The sequence below is a fragment of the Meles meles genome, chromosome 16 (assembly GCF_922984935.1).
Source record: "Meles meles chromosome 16, mMelMel3.1 paternal haplotype, whole genome shotgun sequence".
NCBI lineage: Eukaryota > Metazoa > Chordata > Mammalia > Carnivora > Mustelidae > Meles > Meles meles.
This window is the reverse complement of record NC_060081.1, coordinates 81,157,039-81,176,377: the sequence shown is the minus strand read 5'-3', so window position 1 is coordinate 81,176,377 and position 19,339 is coordinate 81,157,039. Positions and strand designations below refer to the sequence as shown.

The 19,339-nt window shown below is 60.3% G+C and overlaps 1 protein-coding gene across 1 annotated transcript in view; it reads right to left on the bottom strand.

Annotated features, from left to right (window-relative positions):
• Window positions 1-19,339, bottom strand: part of CDH4 (cadherin 4) — a 490,829-nt gene that overhangs the window by 47,101 nt on the left and 424,389 nt on the right. Inside the window, exons 5-6 of the mRNA XM_045981757.1 lie at window positions 6,478-6,633; window positions 423-567 (exon numbers count right to left, since the gene is read on the bottom strand). Of these exons, the coding sequence (XP_045837713.1) occupies window positions 423-567; window positions 6,478-6,633 (301 nt within the window). The remainder of the gene's footprint in view (window positions 1-422; window positions 568-6,477; window positions 6,634-19,339) is intronic.

Here is a 19,339-nt window from a genome sequence, read left to right as displayed (position 1 = left end):
CCCAGGACCTCTGCTCACGCCTTTCCCTTCCCCGGGCCCCCTTCCAACCACTCCCCCAGACTTTCTCTCCAAGCCGCTCCTTGTCATACCCAAGCTCTCGGCCTACAGGTCACCTCACGGAGGGGCCCTCCCTGGTCTATAGGCGCCTCCGTGACTCTCGGCGCCCCTGGGACCCTTCTGAGCCTCACTGTCCGCGGCGGGGCTTTACGCAGGTGCTTTGGCTGACTTCTGTCTGCGTTCCCCTCTGCACCGCGGGGCCGGTGACGCAGGGCCCGGCTCCGGGGGGCGTGAGGCAGTAACCCGCTGAACGGGCGCCTCCGTGGGCGGGGGGAGGCTCCCGGGGCCATCTCGGCTCCCCGAGCAGGGGCCCCCTTGACGACCGGCTCCCCCTGCTCGCCGCTCCTCAGGGGCCGCGGGCTCACCTGGCTTGGAGCCCTCGTCCACGGAGCCGTTGTAGACCTGGTTGATGAATTCAGGGCGGTTGTCGTTCATGTCGATGACGTAGATGTACAGGTCGATGGGGTTCTCCACCTTGTTGCCGTTCATGTCCACCGCGTGGGCTCTGAGCTGGAAGGCAGCACAGACTCAGTCAGCCTGGGGACGGCCCGGGGCAGGCGCCCACCGGCCCACAGCTCTGGGCTGGCACTGACGTGAGGGCCTGGGCCCCTCAGGGGACCCTCTTGGCAGGGGCTGGGCCTGGGATGCGCCACGACACTCTTCTGAGCCTCGGGGCTCCCCTCTGGGGAAACAGGGAAGGGCTGTGAGAGGACCCTCGGGGTTCGGGTTTTTTTTTTTTTTGGTGAAGATTTATTTATCATTTGAGAGAGAGAGAAAGCGAGCAGGGCAGGAACAGAGGGGGAGAGAGAGGGATGAGCAGACCCTTCACAGAGTGCAGAGCCTGACGCGGGGCTCGAACCCAGGACCCCGGGGTCATGACCTGACCTGAAATCGGGAGTCGGACGCTTCACCGGCTGAGCCACCCGGGCGCCCCATTGTTTGGATTTTTCGTTCATTTACTCATTCGCCGTTCAGTCATTAATTCACTCACTCAAGCAGTCTCTGTCAAGCCTGTCTGTGTACCAGGCACCAGCTAGGCCCCTGCTCCGTGGCCCAGACACGACCAGCCCTGGGGCTTCTCATGGAGAAGGGGGAGGGACACCAAGAAGGAAGAGAGGGTACGCGGAACTGGGTGAACTGGCCGTGACTGGCTGGGGCTGGGAGGAGGCCAGGCAGGCCTCTCAGAGGAGGTGACGTTTGAGTGGTGGCCTGGTGAACGCGACAGGGACAAGAACAGGCGTGAGGTCCCACTGGGGACACGGAGCGGCTGAGGCATGAGGGCAGCAGTGGGGGCCAGAGAGTTGTGCGAGACCTGGGATTTGGGGGAGAACCGCAGGCTGGAAAGGGGCGGGGTCCGCCCGAGGTCTGTCCACGCCAGAACCATGACGGTCCCACATCTCTCTGCCGACCCCTGGTCTCCTTCGGCTGCTCACAGAGGACCTTGAGGTCTGTGCCGCAGGATAGCGCACGCCAAGGGTGCGAGTGGAATGTGCGCTTGAGGCCTGGGCTGAGGAGTGTCTCCGGGCTGGGGGTCGGCACAGGCCTCGTGTCATGGCCGCTCTGCCAGCCTCTGGGAAGGGCGAGGAGGAGGCCGCATCCCACACCCGCCCCTGGGAGGGTCTGGCCAATGGTGTCCACACCAGCCTGGCCCCGAGTGCAGGTTGACCCTTGAAGTGGAGGGTTTGAGGAGAAGCTGGAGGCCGGCTTCCTCTGGGAGGAGGCCTGTGTGGTTGCAAGGACACAGAGGAGCCCAGTTCCCGGGGGCCGCAGTCCGTGTACCAGAGGTGACCGCACACTTGGTGTCTTGGCTCCAAGCACAGAGCGGAAGGGCCGTGAAGCGCCCCTCGCTGGTTCGGCCCCCGCCCTGCCCCCATCTTCCAGCGGCGGCCAGGGGACCCTTCATCTTGTCAAACACAGCCCAGCAAACCTGCGCCTCTCCTGCAAAGGGAAGTTCCTGCCCCGGTGATGCTCTGAGCAGGACATCTGTCCCCTCTCACCACGGGAGCAAGACGGGGAATCTCCAGCGAGGGGCTTGGTGTCGTGTCCCCACGGGGACAGGAGCGGGGAGGAACCGGAGCCACCTGCCACCTCTTCGAGGCTCACGCTGCTTGGTGTCCTAACTGTGGGCCACCAGCTTCCTCCTGGGGCACGGACCGCGGAGCACTCCACGCAGGCCCTGGAAGCGCCTTTGCTGGGTGCCGGAGACTCCTGCTGTGGCCAGCACAGGCCGTGCACCAGCTCAGGGCAGGGCAAGGCCCTGGCGCCCGCGTCGGGTAACGGCCTGAGCTTCTGGGAGCACCCGCGAGACTGGTACCGTCCCGATCTCTGCTCTATGGATGGGCCAAGGGAGGCGCAGGAGGAGTCGGAAATTTGCCCAAGACAAGAGCCGTGGCAGGACTCAGTAGCAGGTCTTACTTATGGAATCCCCAAAAGAACCTTCTAGAGATCATCCTGCAGCGCAAAGGTGACCTCTCTGTTTCGTGCACTTGAACGCTGTTGTGCTGCTGGTTGTCTCAGAGCGACCCGTGTCCACAGTCCATCCGCTCGCTCTCAGGTGGGGACGGAGTCAAAGGTGCCTGAGGACGTGAGGCGTGGAGCCCAGACGTGGACGCGATGGGGGGTCGCCCCGTGATCGGGCTATGTTTCCGACGGGGGGGGGGAGCGTCCAGGTGGGACACGGTGGCCTGGCTGGCAGCCTCCCGGGAGTCAGGGGCCTGGAGGGAGTGAGGATTCAGAGCTGCTGGAGGAAGTGGAGGGGCCGCGTGCCGGGGAACGCTGGGGTGAGGGGGTGAGAGGGTCCCGGCCAGCGGCCAGCGAGGAAAGGAGGTCTGGATGAGCAGGAAGCAGACGCCTGTAGGTAGGCGTCACCTTGATTTCAGAGCCCACGGGACACACGGGCCTGGATCGGGTGCTATGCTAAGCCGCTGGTTTGTGCTCGCTTGGTAGGCAGCGGAGAGGGCTAACACCCCGGCAGGCTGGCCCAGCTGCCCCCGAAGACCCTGGGGGGCGTCCTGTGAGGGGCTCGTGCCTGTGTCTCCGGGGAGTGTGAGGACGGCCCGGAGCAGCTCCCCAGCCCTGGGGAAGACGTGACAGTTCTCGACGGTTCTCCACGGCGGGACAGAGAACGGAAAGACGGAACATGGGCTTTCACCCCAGAGTTCAGCAAGTGGATCCGGCCGCGTCTCCAGCCGGGCCGCGTGGTCTCCCTGCAGCCGGTGACCTCACAGGGCCTCGGGGTGATGCTGCTGGAGGCGGCAGCCGGGGTGGCCCGGGGAGACATCCCTCGCGTCGGAGAGGGGTCTGAGGGGGGCAGCGCCCGGAGCACGTTTCCGGTTCACAGAGCCGGCGGGGACGCTTAGCTCCTGGCCGCGTGGTGGCTTCCCATGTCCCAAGATGGAGCCCCAGGAGGCAGCGGGCGACGGAAGGGAAGGCGTGCCAGGTGTCCGGAGGTGAGCGGGTCACCCGGAGGCCCGGACACGGAGCTGAGTGTGCAGGGCCAGGTGGACGTTTCCCCCCACCTCCCCCCACCACCTGCGGCCAAGTTCTCTGCTTCCTCTCCGGTCAGCCGGAGTGAGGAGGGGCTGTGGTCTGCAGGCGTCCCTGGAGAGGACCAGGGGTCTGCCCCCCAGGCCCAGCACGCCACCCCAGATCCCAGGGGACGGCCAGCCCGTGATCCCCGCTTTCCTGAGCGGGCCTGTCACCGAGCCATCTAGCTGCGGACACCACGCGTCTCCTGGGCAGAGCCTGGTGCTGAGCGAGGCCTTGAAGTCACATGGGGCAAAAAGAACAGACAGAAACGGGGTGTGCGCGAGAGGTACGCGGGGGCCCATGTTCCTCCGCAGGGCGCCAGCTGCTGCCTCGGCGCTTGTGGGTCGACCAGCCTGCCCATGAGCAAAGGGGGCTGGCAGGCGGCACTCACTCCCCGGAGACGACATCGGTGTTCAGACGCCCCCTTGCACCCTTGTCCCCCGGGCTGAGCCGTCTCAGCGGGACGGTGGAGCTGGACCCTTGCCAGGGAGCCGGGAGTTCCAGTGCTGACTTCGGTGTGAAATGCTGCGGGGAAACAGTTAACCAGAAACACCGAAAGCAGGTCTCCTTTTGAGCTCAAGGTTTTCCAAGGAATTAAAACACCGTGAAAGGGAGAGCCTTCCCGCTGGGCGTGGGAGGGGTGGCTCTGCAGTCGGCGGGCGGGGGGCTGCGTCCTCCTCGAAGCGGGTTGTCGGACAGCCCGCCAGCGCTGCCCGTCCTCGGAGAGGGCCACAGCCTGGAACCAGGCACGCAGGGCCGGGGTCGCGGCCTGGGACCGCACAGCCTGCAGGCCCGAAGCTCGGGAGGGGCCGTGTGTGCTCCGACGGTCTGCTGTCACCGTCTTGAAATCCTTAGTGCAGGGGGGGCTGCCCGCTTCATTCGGTACCGGGCCCTGGACCCTGCAGCTGTCCCGACGTCAGGCCACGGGGTGGCCCCTTCCCCCCAGGCTCACCAGGCACGCAGAGCCGCAGGCATGGGAGGGCAGCCCGGCCCAGGGGTAACGACAAAGCCTTTCGTTCAGTCCAGAAGGTCCAGAAGAAACAGCCGGAGAAGACACCCACACTGGGGACAGCAGGGGTCGCTGGAGCCCCAAGGAAGGCAGGAGAGGCGCCCTGCGGAGAGCCCCCCCTCCCCAAACTGCAGAAGCGACGTGTGACATTCCAGCGGACCGGAGCCGCCTGGGGACCTCCGGAGGGGCAGGGGCGCCTCAGGCCCAGGAGGAGAGACTTCTCCAAGCACCTGTGATTATTAAAGACGAATCTGTCCAATCTTGAATGAGGTGAACCCCAGCGTCAGCAAGTGGCCTCTCTGTGGGGCCGTCTGGAGACAAAGCCCCCGATGTCGGAGGAGGCTCTCCAGGTCATCGGCTGATCAGGGACACGCACGGCAGCACAGAGGGACCCTGCCCAGGTGGGCGATGCAGCGAGCCAGCAGCGGCCCCTCTCCCTTCGCTGCTCCCTCGCTGGAGACATTCCCTCCTCCCCAACCACTGGCTGAACATCCCTGCAGACCCCGGGGCGCAAATGCCTGGAACAAGGCATTCTAGAAGGGGCGGGTGCCTCTGGGAAGGTAGACAGTCCGGGGGTGGGGAGAGAGAAGGGCAGGGAGGAGGGGTCGTGCGTCCCCAAGGTCTGGGGACACTGGGACACTGGTAAGTATCTGGTGTGGGAACGACCACGCCTTATTTCACCAGTGCCTCAGAGAGGGCCCCCGAGAGTGCCTTCCGGGGGGGGCACCCCTGAAATCGCCTGTCTGGAAGCCGGCGGCGAAGTGTGCCTGAGTGTCAGCGGCTGGCTGCTGCTGGGGTCTCTATGCGTGTTTTCCTCCACATTCCCTCGCCCCATGAACACGACTGTCAGTCCTCATCCCCCGTGAACACGACCGTCCGTCCACCTCCCGCCTCGGAAGGGATATGACGATTTTCCTTTAGATACTCAGGCTCCACGACAAGCTCTTTTCCCGACCAGCTAACAAGACGACCTATCTCCCTTACATCTCCTTCTCCCTGACCCTGGCCCCACTGTCCGAGGGGCAGTCAGGAGGGCAGCCACAGGCCCATTGCCAACGGCATCTCTGGGGCAGGTCGCAGAGGTGTCTCAGTACCCACACCCCCTCTTCTCACGGCCTGTGGTCTGGCTGAAGAGTTGGGGGACCCAGCCTTCTTAGGGGCTTCAGATCAAGGAACTTTGATGCCTCTTAATCCCAGTAGAGTGTAAGCTCCCCCAGAGTGAGGCCGTGTTTACTCATGCTATCATGGCAGGCCTCCTGCCAACCACAGGGACTGACACACGCCAGATCCTTGAGAAATGTTCCCTGGATGGGTGAATACTTGGATGGAATGGATGAATGGAGGGATGGATGGATGGATGGACAGAGGAATGGATGGATGGATGGATTGGTAGATGGGTGGATGAAGGGATGGATGGAGGAATGGATGGATGGGTGTGTAGATGGATAGAAGAATGGCTGGATGAAGGAAGGGATGGATGGAAAGATGGATGGAAAGATGGATGGACAGATGGACAGAAGGTTGGATGGATGGATGGATAGATGGATCAGTGGATGGGTGGATGGTTGGATGAGTAGATGGATGGATGTGAAGATGGATGAAAGAATGGGTGGATGAAGGAAGGAATCAATGGATGGATGGATGGATGGATGGATGGATGGATGGATGGACGGATGGACCAGTAGATGGGGGATGGGTGGATGGACGGATGTGTAGATGGGCGGACGAATGGGTGGATGAAAGAAGGAGTGGGTAGAGGAAAGGATGGATGGATGGATGGGTGGTTGGATGCGAGATGAAGTGGGATACATAGAGGTCCGAGTCTGAAACTATGAGCCGAGTTCTCCTTCCCAGTGTAGGAACCCAAGGCCCGAGGTACTCACGTGGTAGGAGGCGCGCTCCTCCCGGTCCATGGGCCGAGTGACATACATCCGTCCAGACATGGAGTCGATGCTGAAGACCTCCATGGGGGGCTGGTCGGCGCCCACACCCGTGATGCTGTACCGGATCGGGATGTCGTTGTCTTTGTCAGACCGGATCTGGGAGGAGGAACAGGAGGAGAGGCTCAGCCTGCCGTGGGGAGCAGGGGCTATGCTCCCTAAACGGACACTCACCCCGCCCCGGATTTCCTTGCACTTGGCCATCTCGAGGTACTTTGGGACCTAACGCTTTATCCACATTGGGAACCGGAAGGTCAGTCCGAGATCGGGGAGTTACGGAGTGCCACCGACTACATGTCCAGTGGCCCACCAGGTAGCGGAGAAAGATAAGACACAATATTCCAAGGTAAAGTCTCTGCAGGGACTGTGGGGTAGAGACTTCCAACACCGCTGAGGAAGCCTGGAAGCAATGGTGGAAAACGGCCACGACCCTGACGCAATCGCTCGTCCGTCCGCCATCAAACCGGGGGACGGACAACGGAGCGGCCGCCGTAGAGTCCAGAGGTAAGAGAGGTTGGGACCCGGCCTGTGTACGTGCCCTAGATTTTCACCCGTGTCCCACCTTTTCGCTCCTTCGATGGAGGCACCAGGGACAGGATCTGGTCCCTGAGGAGGGAGGCCCCGCGACCAGCCTGGAGACACAAACTTCGCGATGAAGCCTGTTGTCAGGATGGCCCCCGTGCTACACACACACACACAGAAGTGTTTGCACAGAGAAGCTGGATGTTGTTGAAAAAGCAACTTAATAATGTTTCTGTGGCTCCCAACTCGGGAGGACGTCAGCAGGGGCCGGAGGGGGGGACTGAGGAGCGAGACGAGCACACAGTTCCGTGTTCTCCAGGCGGGGGCAGGGACGGGAAGAGCAGTCCTTGGGACACGGGAAGGACAGCAGTAGAATGAAAAACGAGACGCACAGCGTGGTGACAGATGGGAGTGCGCTCCTCGCGGCGAGCGTTTCGTCGTGTAAATAACTGTCGAGTCGCCCCACACCAGGTGTGTGTTGCACAACTGAGATTACCGTAATACCCTATGTGAGCCACGCCTCAGTAGAGAATCTAAAAACGGGCAGGGCGTCTTCCATTTAGAGGAAGCAAAGATCTTGTCACAATAAGGGACACCTGATGGGAACGGGGTCACCAGCTGTAAGGTAACCGGCTTCGCTGAGCCAGGGGAAGGAAACCCCGGAGACTGAGACGGTGTGGAGGCCAAGGTCAGACCCACAGACGAATTCAGCGTTGAATACGGCTGACTCTCGGACACAGGTTTCTCCCGTGCCGTCCACCTGTCCACGGATGTTTTCCAGTAAATATGGTATATTTTTTCCTCCTTATGATCTCCTTAACGACACAGAATTTCCTCTAGCTGACTGTGCCGTAAGCTCACAGTCTACAACACACCTACAAACGACATTCGTGCTCATCGCCCGCTTACCTGGTCCGCAAGGCTTCTGGCCGACACACGGCTGTCAGCAGTTAGGTTTTTGGGGAGTCAGAAGTTAACATGCGGGTTTCTGGCCGTGCCCGACTGCATTGTTCACGGTCAACCACACGCCTTTACAGAATAGTTTTTCTGTTTTTGTTTTTTTGAAATCAAGCAGCGGGTTCGTAACGACATTTTATAACAAATGGACCACAGTGAAAGCCTCTGGCCCACGAGCAGAGCCGGACCAGACACTCTTGGTTCAGACGCCCCGAGCTCCTGGACACGGGACAGACGGGTGCTCGCCAGAGCTGGGGGTGCGAAATGAGAGCAGGGGACTTCGGGGCCACTTCCCGGTCTGGAGCGAGTGAGTCACAAACGAACGGACGGCACGGTGCGTGCAGCACGGCTGTGTGATCACTGCATCCTTGCCTGTCCCCAAAGTTGTCACCACAGGAAAGTCTGCTTTGTGCCCATGCAAGGTGACAGGTGCTGAGGAGACATCTTGGGTGACGGTTTGGAAATGTTCCCCCTCCCCCCCTCACAGGCCCCTCCCCCACCCTCAGCCCCTCCTCTCCAATACCCTCCCTCATTCCCATCCCCCCACCCCCTCCACAAATCATCCCCACCCCACACCACCCCCCGCGCACCCCCTCCCTCCACAGGCCCTCCCCCACCTGCATGCCTCTTCCCCACCTGAATACCCTCCCCCACCATTAACCCCTCCCCACCCCACGCCTCCCCCCAGTCTGTGGGGACCGTCTTTGTTCCTGTCTCCCCCCTCCTGGCCTCCCTTGCTCTGCCCTGAGCAGCAGCACCCAACAGGGGTTCGGGCCAGGCCCCTGAAGAAGGGCCAGGGCCGGGGACCCACGTCACTCTGTGCCGTCCCCTGGGCTGAGGAAGCGCCGGAGTCACCCCCGCCTCCTGCAGATGACACGCTGGCCTGCGCCTGCTGCCCTCTGCCTGCTCCGCGGGAACAGCGCTGGGCCCCCAGCACAGGTGTCCCTCCGTCTTCATCCCCCGTCCCTCTGCTGCAGACGCAGCAGCCGAGGCTGAGCCGCCGCGCCCTGCAGGAGGGCAGGTGCTCATCAGGCCGCCCCGCTCCAGCCCCAGGGCTCGGCTCACAGGAGGGCAGCCCCTCGTAGGAGAGCCACCTCTGCGACCCCACGGGAGGGACCCCGTGCCAAGGTGTGTTTGCTGGGGACACCGGGTGGTGGTGACGGGCTGGGTCCCAGAGAGGAAGCCCCGTTCTGCCAACCGGGCCTGCGGTCTTGCTGTGTGTGGGACTTGTCACGGCAGCTCGGGCCCCGTTGCAGAGACGGGACTGTGTGATCAACGGGAAAAACTCAAGGCCAGCGGCCTGTGAAGCACCAGTCTGCCTTCTGGGAGCAAGGAAAGTTCTAGAAAGGTCGGTGAGTTCTGTGCTCGAGTACACGGCTCGTCCCAGATAAGCGGCGGAGCTGTGCGGATCGAGGAGGCCCTTGGGTAGGAGCCGGCGGTCCTCCGGATGCCGGGCTGCCGCAGCGTCCACCCGCCCGGCACGCCTCTGCTGCGTCCTGTGGGCCGGACCGCCCATCCTTCATGCGCATGTTTAGTCACAAAACCTCTGAAAAGAACCCGCCACATCTTTAAAGAGGTTTTATTTTTTGCAAAGGAATCTCATTGCGTTTTGACCACCGGGTGCCTTCGCTGAATTCCCCGGGTGCCTCTCCGCGTGAGCGTCCGGGGCTCTGCCCCGGCTGGGGACGCTCTGAGCCTCCCACAGTTTACCACATTAAGAAGAAATACTGTACAAATGAATCCAGCCGATCAGGGGAGAGCAGTTTCCCCTTGATTTGTGTCTGGAAAATGAGAAAAACATCACAGCAGCGTGCGAGAGAGCCATGAATAAAGACACAGACAGGCTTTTCCATCCCCCATCTCGCTTTTATGACGCCACGGAGAGTCGCGCGCTTTTGCGTTTGTTATTAGAGGACAGAACAGATGGTAAGAGGTTAGTTTAAAGCGACGTCTACATTAAAGTAACTTATGGTGCGGGCGATTGTGCTCACCCGGGGACTTCTGCTCGGAAGGCCGGCTCCCGTCCTTCGGAAAGGCCGGATGAAATGAAGGATCCTGGCAGAACCTTCCCCAAGGAGGAGATATTTGCCTAATCTCAAATGAACTTGAAACTGGAGAAAAGTCACCATGTGTGGTTTTGAATTGCAAACACCTTGGAGGTTTATTCCTGAAGCATCGAAGGGGAGAGAATCACGTCCAGATTCCAGCAGAGACAGCCCCATGCCAGGAGACGGAGGCACCCCGCCAACCGGAGAGGACCCTGGGCCTCAGGCTGCGCCCCCAGCCCGGCCCCTGCCCCCTGCACCCGGGGGGCCCGAAGCACTTCATCAACCCCGTCCTGCGCTGCGGGCCAGGCCCTGCGCCGGACGGACGCTGCCCTGCCCTCCCACGGCTCGTGGGCCAGTGGAATCAGAGACACCCAACAACGTGACGCCCTCTTAGTCCACAAAAAGCAAGTGTGATGGAGAGTGTTGGAGAAGGAACAGGGTCTGAGAGGCTCCAGGGGAAGAAGTTAGAGGCCAGGTTCCCATCGGATGTTTGGTCGTGTGCACGCCTTGTACAGTACTGGACGTACACACCACACACACACACACACCCCAACACGCATGCCTGCGTGCTCATACCCACACACAGGCACACACACACACAGAGCTCGATCCCCTCTCCCCGTGTGCAGCCCGCATCCTGCAGGGTGCCGGCTCTGGGTCCCCAGGGCTTTGCCTGTCCGCTGTGGCCTCCCCGAGACTCCCGCCCTAACATTTCAAAGCTGCTTCCAAGCCCTTAGCGTCACGTTCTCCAGGAGGATGTAAGTCTTCCGTGAAGCGTTCCAGCTCCTTCTCGTTTGGGATTAAACCTGGTGACTTTCCCAGGGAAACAGACAGCGTGCCCTCGTTTTCGTAACTGAAGTCGCAGTGGTCCCCATTCTCCGACCCCCAGAAGTGCGGAACCCTGATGGCAACTGCACCCCCCGGCCGGCCCCAGGACCGTGCAGGACGCAGGCGGGAGGACGGCGCTTGGCAGGCGCTGCGGCTAGCCGCGAGACGCGATTTGCTCTTAAAACTTGATTCCCACTGGAGCCCAGAGGTCAGAGGACGACTTCACTGATGCATTTGTAGCTTCCGTGTGGCCGTCGCGGGGCCCCAGGGGCTTCGCAGTTTTCACGCTGACAGAGAAGCTTATGTGTCTGCTGTCCTGTCTGCTTTGCGTGAACGCTTGCCTGTCCTCCCTCCCTGTGTGAGCACGAAGGACGGGCCGCATCCCCTCTGGGCCCAGGAACAGACAGGGCACCTCTGTCTGCTGGGACGGCGCGTGCAGGCCTGGCACCGTGCGCGCCCCGGGAGCCCGTCACACGCTGGGTGGAGGAATGAAACCAGACCAGGACAGACGGCCTGGCCGTGGGGGGGTGGCCGGATCCAGAAGCAGATGGCCAGGGTCACTGCCGGGTGCCCCAGGGAAGCCCAAGGCCATGGTGGGTGGGCGGCAAGAAGGGCTTCTGGGAGCCCCACACGATGAGGAAGCAAGCGTGCAGCAGGACGTGGGGAGCGAGGCCTGCGGGGCGCTCGGGCGGGGCAGGGGGGCAGCACAAGGGTCCGGGGTGGGAGAGAGAAGGTCCGTCTGGGGGCCTCACGGGCCGCTGCACGAGGGGGGAAGGAAACGAGCAGAGAAATGAGACGGCGGAGGCGAGTCAGGGAGAGGAGCGAGGTCTGGTCCCTCCTCGCCTACCCCGGAGTGGAGCCTGGGGCAGAAGGTGGTTCCTGGGAAGGTCTGCTGCTGTCTACACTGCCCTTGAGGTGACCTCTGGGTGCCTGGAGGGGCTGGGGGGGAGCCAGAATAGGGGTGTGGCCTCCTCTGCCTTCTCTGGCTTCTGGAAGGACCCTGTGGAGGCTGGGGGAGGGGCCGGCCCAGAGGGTGGGGTGCGCTCCCCCCTCGCCCACCGGCATGGCAGGACGCGGCTGGCCCCCGATGGTCTGCCCTCCACCCACTCTTGCCTGAGCTCGTCTCTGCCCAAATCAGGGCTTCCTCCTCCATGTCCTAGTGCCTCAAAAGCCGTCACCGTCACGAATCTCCCCCCATCCCAGAACTCGTCACGGGATCACTAAAGAGGACGCCCAGAATGTCCAGCCCCACCAGACCACCTTATCCTGTCCATTCATGTACAGGGGCCGCCGAGGACCAGAGGGGCAAAGTGGTGGGACCGGGTTCCACAAGTCACCGGGGACCGAGAATGGAGTCACTTGCCGTGCTAAGGAGCCTCTAAACACAGCTGCAGAGTAAGGCTGGGGAGGGGACAGCCCCAGAGGTCTCCGCGAACCCCATTGTGATGCTCCTGACTGCCACTCTCCCTCGGGGTGTGGGGACCGCAGAAGCGCCGTGACTCTGAGGTCCAGGCTGAGAACTTCCCTCCAGATGCTTGGGAAAGCGAAGAAATCGTCCCCAACAACATCAAACTGTTCCATCAAATTAACGGGACAAACTCGGGCTGCACGAGGGAGGAGTCCTACCTTCCCCCACGCGCCCTCGACTCCCGGACGTCGCGGTACAAAAGGCTCGAGGATGTTTGCGTTCCTGCATTTTATCGCGCGTTCTCCGTGTGTGATAAAATCCAGCCTTCAATTATTTTCAATTAGGTTCTTGGAATGAACAGAAGAACCCAGAATGTGACAGGAAAAGGGATTCGATGTGCAACACGGACAGGGACGTTTCACGATTACTTGGAGTTTTACAAATCATGAAAAAGTCCTCAAAGCCATATGAACACTCATGAAAGCCATGAATATGTTCCTACAGAATTTGCCTGGTGGGGAAGAGTGATTAGATGCTTCTGGAAACGCCCTTCGGTTTGGCCCAAATTAGCAAAGACAGGTAGCTGCTTCATTTGTGGTTTGGGATGATAGAAGGTAGCCCTGCTGGCCCGGGAACCACGCAGTGTCCTCTCCTGCTTCTTCTGGGAACAGAGGCCTGATTTCCTCCGGGGGGTCATCGTTGCCCATCACGTGTGGTGCTGGGAAGACGGTCAACGTGGTCTGTCCTCCCCCTAGCCAACAGGCAGGCCCACAGGCCAAGGGGGTCAATCGGCTTCTCGTTCCCAAATGTGGATCTTTTTTTTTTTTTTTAAAGAATTTTAAAACATTATTTGAGAGAGAGCGAGTGAGCGAGCACAAGTGTGAGCTGGGACGAGGGGCAGAGGGAGCGGGAGGGAGAGCATCTTAAGTAGGCCCCAAGCTGAGCACGGAGCCGGAAGCAGGGCTCGATCCCATGACCCTGAGGTCACGACCCTAGCTGAAACCGAGAGTTGGATGCCTAACCGACTGAGCCGGCTGGGCGCTCCTCAAATGTGGCTCTTGAGACAAGAACGAGTCGGGAGGGACACCTGGCCGGGGCCCCTCCACTGTGACAACGCCGTCTCTCTGCCAAGACCCAGAGCCCAGGAGCCACGGTTGGGCGCCCTCCCTGCCGGGCCTCAGCAGCCCAAGATCTCCCTCCGTGTTCTCTCTGCTTTCGGGACCTGGTGGTTCCCCGTGGCCTGTGGTCGAACCCCTGCCTGCCCCCGTGCCGTCTGCAGAACCGTCACTCAGCACGGGGCGGGTAAGTGCGCAGCGGACGGGCGGTCACTGCGCTGCTCAGGTACGAGCCTGTGGTACCGGCCGCAGATGCCTGTCCTGACGTGTCCATCCTGGTGTCGCAGTGGGGTTCCGTATGGCAGAGACGGAGACGAGGATGCTTCGGTGAGTGACTGGGAAGAGGAGAAGGGCCCAGAGGGAGGAGAGAGACGTGGTGTCAGCGGGGGTCTGGCTTCAGCCTCATCGTGCGGGATCGTCTCCAACCCGCACGACCGCCCGGAGCCTGTACTGCCTCACCCGCCGCCCGCCTCCCTCCGCGGGGCCCTGACGCTGCGAGGCCCATCACCTCCTGGGGCAGCAGCGGCTCCAGAACCGCACGGCGAGCGGGTGGGCGGGTGAGTGAAGAGGTCTGCGGCCCCACTGGCCCCCAGAGACCCGGTCTGAGACCCGGAGGCAGGCCTGTCCCCGAGAGGACGTCTCAGTCCACACTTGCTGGTGTCTGTCTCTCCTCTCTGGGGGACTTGGGGTCACGGCTGGGCACCGGGCCCCACCCTGAGCTCTCCGCGTGCTCACCTCACTGACCCCTGGGACACCCCAGGACAGACAGCGCCGACTGCACTTTAGATGAAGGCCCCGAGGGTCAGGGAGGCGGAGCCGGGCCGTGAACCCAGCGCCAGCAGCGCCAACCCCTCCCCGCTTGGTCTCCCCTCGACGACGCCTGGGCTCTCTGGGCACGGGGAGGATCGGGACCAGCCGGGTTTCGGCAGTCCTGGGAGGCTTCGTGCTGGAGTCAGAGCTTCCACGGGGGTGTCTCCTGGGGTCGTGTCCGGTGAGCACGCATGGGTTCTCTGTGCTCGGCAGGAGCACCAGTGAGGAGCCCCAGGGCCCCCGGGGGGATGGCCTGAGTGTCCTCTGCCTGGAGGAACAGGAGCCGAGACTTCCCTGTGGCAGCTTCCTGCTCGGAGGGGCCCAGGAGCACTGAAGTCTCCGTCTGAGAGCAACGGGGCCCGTGTCGTACACATTCTCGGGGAGCAGGGGTCAGCACACTGGTCGCCATGGAGTTGGGGTCTCCCCGCCCCTGGGGGACACGTGCCCCCCCAGGCCCAGCTACCACTCCCTCGGGTCCCTGATTCACGTTCGGAGCCAGGGTCCATGCCTTGGGTATCTCTGAACCGCATTCCCCACCCTAACTCTGCCAACCCCAGGGTCCCGAGCGGCCTTCTTCCTGCTCTGCGTGAGCAGGAGGACGCTCCAGAGCTCAAGGACTCAGGGTTCCCACCAGCATCTTAGGGCACTTTCGGTCTGTTTGCTGAGCACACTGACCCGAGTGCTCACTGCACCCCTGCCATGGAGCCGGGGGAGCCCTGTCCCCCCCAACCCCACTCAGCTGGGGCCTGCAGAGAAAGTGGGCTCTGCCCCTGGTCCGAAAGGACCGGGTTGTGCCGGGCCCCTGAAAGGCAGAGCCATCAACCCCCTAAAACTGTGAGTGTGGCTGCTGTCACGGCAGGAGCAAGGCGCCCCCCGCTCATCCAGGAGAGTGACCTGTCCATGGTTGTCCACACTGGGGCTGCTTCCCCAGGGCTCCGGGAGCCCACGCCCACCCCAGTGGCTTGTCCCCAGGACATACTTGGTGGGGGAGCACTCACTTGCCAGCCAGCTCAACGGGGGGCCCACGGGCTACCTGGAAGCCAGGCTGGCGTTTCCTCAAAAGGGAGAGAGTTGCCACGGGAGCCCGTGGTCCCCCTGGGCACACCCCCCAGAGACAGGTGGCGGGGGATGCCGGGTACGGACGGTCGGAGCAGCGCTGCCCCCGGTGGCTGAAGGTGGACGCGGCCCCACGCATACGGAAGGATGAACTAGATGCGGCCCAGCCGCGGTACCGAGTCCTGCTGGGAGAAGCTTGGGTTTCTGCTCGAAGGCGGGAGGACGCACGGACGCGAAGCTCGGAGAGAGAAGCCAGACACAGGGACCCACGCGTCCTACCCCTCCTCCTGCAGGCCACGGCCGGACTGGGTGAATCCCTGGAGACGGAAAGTGGATTCGTGGTTGCCAGGGGCTAGGAGAGGGAGCGGGGGCTGAGTGCTTCTAGGATGAAGGAAGGTTCCGGAACTCCGCGGAAGGGATGGTTGTACGACGCTGCGAATGCACTAAATGCCATCAAGGGTAAATTTTGTGTCGTGTGTATCGTACTGCCATAAAAGGGGTCTATCCCCCCGGAGAAGCCATTATTCAGAAGGTTCTAGAACGGCCTCCTGATCTATGTACGAGTCCCCAAACCTCTGGACACAGGTGTCCCTTGAGCAGGCCGGGGGAGGCAGCCTGAAGTCCTCACACAGGCAGAATAGCTGGCAACCTGGGTGTCCCCTTTCCGCGTTGTGGAAACCTCCTGTTTGTTTACTAAGGACCAGGAGAGCAGCATGGCCCATGTCACCTGCCGCTCCGCTGGCCGTGGGGACCCGATGGGATGGTGATGAGGACCCAGATTCTGGCTCGGCATCTCTTGATGTAAGGCAGAAGCGGGTAGCTGTGCTTTATCCCTCCCGCGGCTGATGACAAAACCCACAAAGGCTCCTGGGGCGCTCGAAGGACCAGGACACAGCAGCGTTGGCACGGAGCGTTCTCTGTTGCGGGGCCGTCCTGGGCATGCAGGGCGCTGAGCAGGGCCCCTGGCTTCTGCCCACTGGATGCCGGTCGCACCCGCACCCCGAGGTGTGACAAAGGGGTCTGCAGACACAGCCAGTGTCCTCGGGGGAAAGAGTCACCCCTCACTGAGAACTCCTGATTTAGCTCTTTTGGCTTGAGGCTGTCCAACCCTGAGCTCCCCGGCTCCGCCTGGACTAGAAGAAAGAAGGGCCCAGAGCACCTCCTTTCTCCTCGTACGTGGGGCCCTGATGAGCGGGAGGTGAGGACAGGCGCTATCCCCGAGCCACGTCCAGACGCCGGTGGTCTCAGTGGCCAGGAGTCGCTGACTTGTCTCTCTTGGTGCTTCCAAAGACGAGGGAAACGAGCAGGGGGAGCCCACCCAGTCAGACCCACTGCCGCTCCCTAGAAAGCCGCGAGCGAGCCAGCTCTGCACCTCGACTCCAGCCAGCGGAAGGGAGCCCCCACCTCTCCGCTCCCCTTCCCTCTCTGCCCCGGCTCACAGGCTCTGTGCGCCGGCGCCCATCACCCCGCAACACCTCACTCAGAACCAAGTGCGCCCTCTTAGCTCCCTCCCACTCACCCATTGCATGATCACAATGCCATTTATGTAGCCAGGCAGAGAGAGCTTTTAGACACATTCTCTTCTCTCCTGTCTTTTAAAGGAGGATCTACCAGATGAGAAGGAGAGATTCAGGAAGCGCACAACAGGTTGTTCATTACAAGGAGAGGTCCTGGTGGGGAAGGGGTTGCTGCGGCTCAGAATCGGGGTCAGAGGAGGGACCCCAGAAGCTTGCGGCGACTGGCACACAGGGTTTCACTGCGAAGTCCTCTCAGGTGTCCTCCCCACTAATCTCAGTTTATTTTAAGCTCGGAAACAACATACAGTGGGTGATTAACAGAGGATTATGAGCAATAATGGCCTTGACCTGAATTGGGAGAAGGAAGCCACGTTCTAGAAAATAACCGTCCTCTCTCTGGGTGGTTTCCCATGGTTGGCTAGGACACGGACACGAGAGAGGAAGAACTGGATCCTCTGCCAGCAATCAGCCTGTGCTGTGTTTCCGGTGCACCACCACGTGGCCCGACCTCTGTAGGCAGGTGGAGAGAGGACACGCCTCCCACTGGCTGCCTCAGGCCAGCTCTGGCTCTATGGCCAGCCTTGGCCCCCGGCCCTGGGAACTTGATCCCTACTCCAGGGCTCTCAGACTATGAGAATCCAGTGCTGGCTGGCAGGAGGTGGGGAGAGATTATCAACAAAGGTCTTACCCTGAACCTGATGCCAACCTGGGTACTTTCCCTGGACGTGCCGTGTATCCTACACCAAGTAACTCTGTGGATGCCCTCCAAGGCCTTTGACCTCAGGTTTGACCATGCATCCCCTCCTTTATGCTTCCCAGACACACATCTCAGAGACGCACACTAGGTGGGAACATGCTATGGCCCGAGAAGTCCCCCAGGAGGGACATCTGCTTCACTCTGTCAACCCAGCATCTGCCAAAGAAATCTGACATCCTGCTGACCCCACCAAAACAGCCGTTATCTGACCATGCATGCTCCGGAGGACATACTTTGGGAAAAGCTCTTGTGAAATAAGCTTTCATTAAAAAAATGGCTTATTGGGGGCACCTGGGTGGCTTAGTGTGTTAAGCCTCTGCCTTCGGCTCAGGTCATAATCTCAGGGTCCTGGGATCGAGCCCTGCATCAGGTTCTCTGCTCAGCGGGGAGCCTTGCTTCCTCCTCTCTCTCTCTGCCTGCCTCTCTGCCTACTTGTGATCTCTGTCAAATAAATAAATAAAATCTTTAAAAAATGGTTTATTAAAAATCAGCACAGTGTAGTCCTAAACAAATGCAGATGTGTTTTCCCTTGTTCACGTTTTCGAGTTATCTGATTCTCTCAAGTAGCTGAGAATGGCGCTTTTCATAAGCTACTTTAAAAATCAAATTTTTGTGTTGGTAGTTGTGCATAACATGGAAAGGTAGACCGATTCCTTTTCCTTCAGACAGTAGGGAGAGCCACAAAATGGTGCCTTGTTTATCCTGTTTATTACTTACGGTGATGAAAATGATGATGGTGACGGCGATGACGGTGTTGATGGTGACGGCGATGACGGTGTCGATGGTGATGACGGTGAAGATGATGATGATGTTGGTGGTGGTGACAGTGATGATGACGTGATCATGATGCTGGAGATGATGATGACGATGGGGATGACGATGGGGATGATGATGACGATGATGTTGGTGGTGGAGATGGTGATACTGATGATCATGATGACAGTAAAAGTATGTTTGAGAACCAAGTGGGCAGCTGACAATGTCATGGAGATGCCACAGAGCTAGTTGGGTAAGAGTCAACTCTGGGTTCAGACCACTTGGGTTTAAATGCTATTTTCTACCTTCTGATCTGGGTGAGTTCCTTAACTTCTCAGTCTCAGTTTCCCCACGGGTAAAATAGAGATACATAGAGTACCTACATCCAAAGTTTGGGTGAGTTTTAAAGAGGTCTTGTATGTGAAGCATGTGCATAGTGCCTTGTCCACAGTAAGTGCTCAATAAAATTCTTCTGCGTGAGTCTGGTGTTGAGGTGAGAGTCAGAGGCTGGACCGATAATTAGTGTCATCATACAGAGAGTTTTGGGCTAAGTCATGGGGTAAAAGAATAAATGAAGGAGGAAAGGAAAGGATTCACCAAATCAGTCTGCAAATCAAGTGAGAAAAATCAGCTGTTATGCCATAAACTCAAACATTATAACTGTAATTGTTGGATAGGAAAGTGACCACGGTGTTTCAGGAGAGGGCAGATCTTGGAGAGACCCAACCTTTAAACATCCTGCTTGAAGAAGCCTCGTGGTTAAGCTGCCTACACTCAGAAGATTCCACTCCATCTCACGATTTTAGGAGGGTTAGGCCTTTTCTTATAACGTACGCGGCCCCAGTATCCTCACACAACGTAATGGTTCCTTCATGAGTGTGAGTGGGAAGAAGACTGTAGATCAAAGACACTTCAAATGAAAGGACTCTTTTCCCTTCTCAACATCCCCACAATTGGATTAGGTGTGACCTGGGCCTTTATCCGGCACTGGCTTACTATTTCTTATCAAGATTTTTTTCTCCCAAGTTTTC